The sequence below is a fragment of the Cebus imitator genome, unplaced genomic scaffold (genome assembly GCF_001604975.1).
Source record: "Cebus imitator isolate Cc_AM_T3 unplaced genomic scaffold, Cebus_imitator-1.0 Scaffold240, whole genome shotgun sequence".
In the NCBI taxonomy this organism is placed as follows: Eukaryota; Metazoa; Chordata; class Mammalia; order Primates; family Cebidae; genus Cebus; species Cebus imitator.
The window spans coordinates 382,973-385,351 of record NW_016107555.1 but is presented as its reverse complement, the minus strand read 5'-3'; the positions used below and the strand labels follow the sequence as shown (position 1 = coordinate 385,351).

The 2,379-nt window shown below is 46.7% G+C and overlaps 1 protein-coding gene across 2 annotated transcripts in view; it reads left to right on the top strand.

The window, feature by feature from the left end:
* The window catches only part of NOL9 (nucleolar protein 9), a 48,360-nt gene that overhangs the window by 7,827 nt on the left and 38,154 nt on the right, over positions 1-2,379 (top strand). For both annotated transcript variants that reach the window (XR_005195417.1, XM_017498306.2), the window contains exons 4-5: positions 1,724-1,859; positions 1,981-2,077. Coding sequence is in view for 1 of the 2 variants with exons in the window: in XM_017498306.2 (XP_017353795.1) it covers positions 1,724-1,859; positions 1,981-2,077 (233 nt within the window). In the remaining variant the exon portion in view is untranslated. The remainder of the gene's footprint in view (positions 1-1,723; positions 1,860-1,980; positions 2,078-2,379) is intronic.

Genomic DNA, 2,379 nt, shown 5'->3' with positions numbered 1-2,379 from the left:
ACTGCAACCTCCGCCTCCTGGGTTCAGGCAATTCTCCTGCCTCAGCCTCCTGAGTAGCTGGGACTACAGACACGCGCCACCATGCCCAGCTAATTTTTTGTAGTTTTTTAGTAGAGACGGGGTTTCACTATGTTGACCAGGATGGTCTCGATCTCTTGACCTTGTGATCCACCCACCTCGGCCTCCCAAAGTGCTGGGATTACAGGCTTGAGCCACCGCGCCCGGCCCCACTGTTCATATTTCTTATGCTCTTTCTTGGATACTTCCCTCCCTATCCCATCTTCTGGATGTCAGTAGGTTCTGAAGTTGTTTTTTTTCACATAAGGGAGAGCGTAAACTTGATTATCTAATTTTGTTAAATGTTCTTTTGCCCTCAGTGATTGTTAGTTGCACACAGTATAGAATGGGTGGTCAAAAGCCTTTTTTCTCAAATTGTTAAAGGCTGCATTCCATTGTTTTCTAGAATCCAGCATTGCCAATAGGAAGCCTCTTACTAGGCTGCTTCTCATTTCTTTTTCTTTTTTTTTGAGATGGAGTCTCACTCTGTCACCCAGGCTGAAGTGCAGTAGCATGATCTTGGCTTACTGCAACCTTTGCCTCCTAGATTCAAGTGATTCTTCTGCCTCAGCCTCTCAAGTAGCTGTGACTACAGGTGTGCATCACCATACCCGGCTAATTTTTGTAGCTTTTTTTTTCTTTTTTTAGAGATGGGGGTCTGGCTATGTTGCCCAGGCTGGAGTACAGTGGCTATTCACAGGCGTGATCCCACTACTGATCAGCATGGGAGTTTTGACCTGCTCTGTTTCCAACCTGAGCTGGTTCACCCCTCCTTAGGCAACCTGGTGGTCCCCCACTTCTGGGAGGTCACCATATTGATGCCGAACTTAGTGTGGACACCCAGTCGGCATAGCGCACTATAGCCCAGAACTCCTGGTCTCAAGCAATCCTCCCACCTCAGTCTGCTGAGTAGCTGGGACTACAGGCACGTGCCACCACGCCTGGCAATTTTTGTAGTTTTCATAGAGATCGGGTTTCACCATATTGGCCAGGCTGGTCTTGAAGTCATGACCTCACGATCTGCCTGCCTCAGCCTCTCAAGAGTGCTGGGATTACAGGCTTGAGCCACTGCGCCCAATTCTTTATGATGTCTTTATTCTCAGGGTTGATGAATTGCAAGAGGATGTGCTCATGGGAGGGTCCCTTCCTTCATCCTCTTCTGTGGTGAGCTGGTTCCATCTGAGCCTTACCTGCTTCAGCAAGAGCCTGCTCTTCCTTTCCGTGGGTTGCTTTTCCAGTCCTTCTGGACTTCACAGACACGTCTTCTCCGTCCTTTCTATGCTGCTTGCATGTGTTCTATGCGTTTTTGCTTTGTGTTGTCAGAGGTTGCCTTGACTTGATTCTACGTCACCCCCCCAGTCTAGAGCCAGGCCTCCTGCTAAAGGTACCTTGTGCAGTCATGCCTTGCCAGGCATTTTCTTTTTCCCATTAGTCTCCTGCAGAGGCAGTGGCAGCTCAGGGAAAGCAGAAACTGTGAAAACAGGCGTGAACCACTTTAGTAATAAATAGAGTTGGCAACACGTGTGGCTGGGTTGGATTTTGGGGCACAAGACAAAGGAAGGACATAATTTATCTTCTCTGGCCCACAACTCTATGAGGCTCAATTTAGTACTGAAGAAAAAAAATGTGCCTTTTTTCACCTTAAAGTTTAAATTGTTGATTTCAGAGTCCATCTCCCCAGATTAATCCTGAACATTTAGCCTTGAGGTCTGTTGGCATCAGAAAAGAGAAAAAAAGGAAAGGCCTTCAGTTAACTGAGAGTACCCTGTCAGCCCTGGAAGAGGTGGTCAGTGTTTCCTGTGGTGAGTAATACACATTGATCGTTCTCAGTTCTGTTCACCAAACCCCCAGAGGATTATTACTCATAATTCGTGTCCAAGGAAGATGGCTAATTCTAGGAATCAATGTTTGTTTCCCCTGCAGAAGAAGTAGATGGCTGCCCTGTCATTCTGGTTTGTGGATCCCAGGATGTCGGAAAGTCAACATTTAATAGATACCTGATTAACCAGTTGTTAAATAGGTAAGAGTGCTTTTCTTACGGCCTTGACACATTGCTAGGTTTTTGGCATGAAGTGGGATTTTTTATTTGGTTGGAGTGCTTCTTGGCTTCTAGCTGGAGATGACATACAGTTCTAAAGCTGCCCAGCCGAAGCATCTGCTTCTCACTGCCCTCTGTTTTGCAGTATGTGACAATGCTCTAGCGTGGGCTGACTTGCCCTTGCCTTCAAGGAACTTCCGAGAGGAGACACTTGGTCTCAAAGTCTGTATTTATAAGTTCTGTTGTGTGTGTGCATGGTTTGTTTTGTTTTACCCACCAACTTC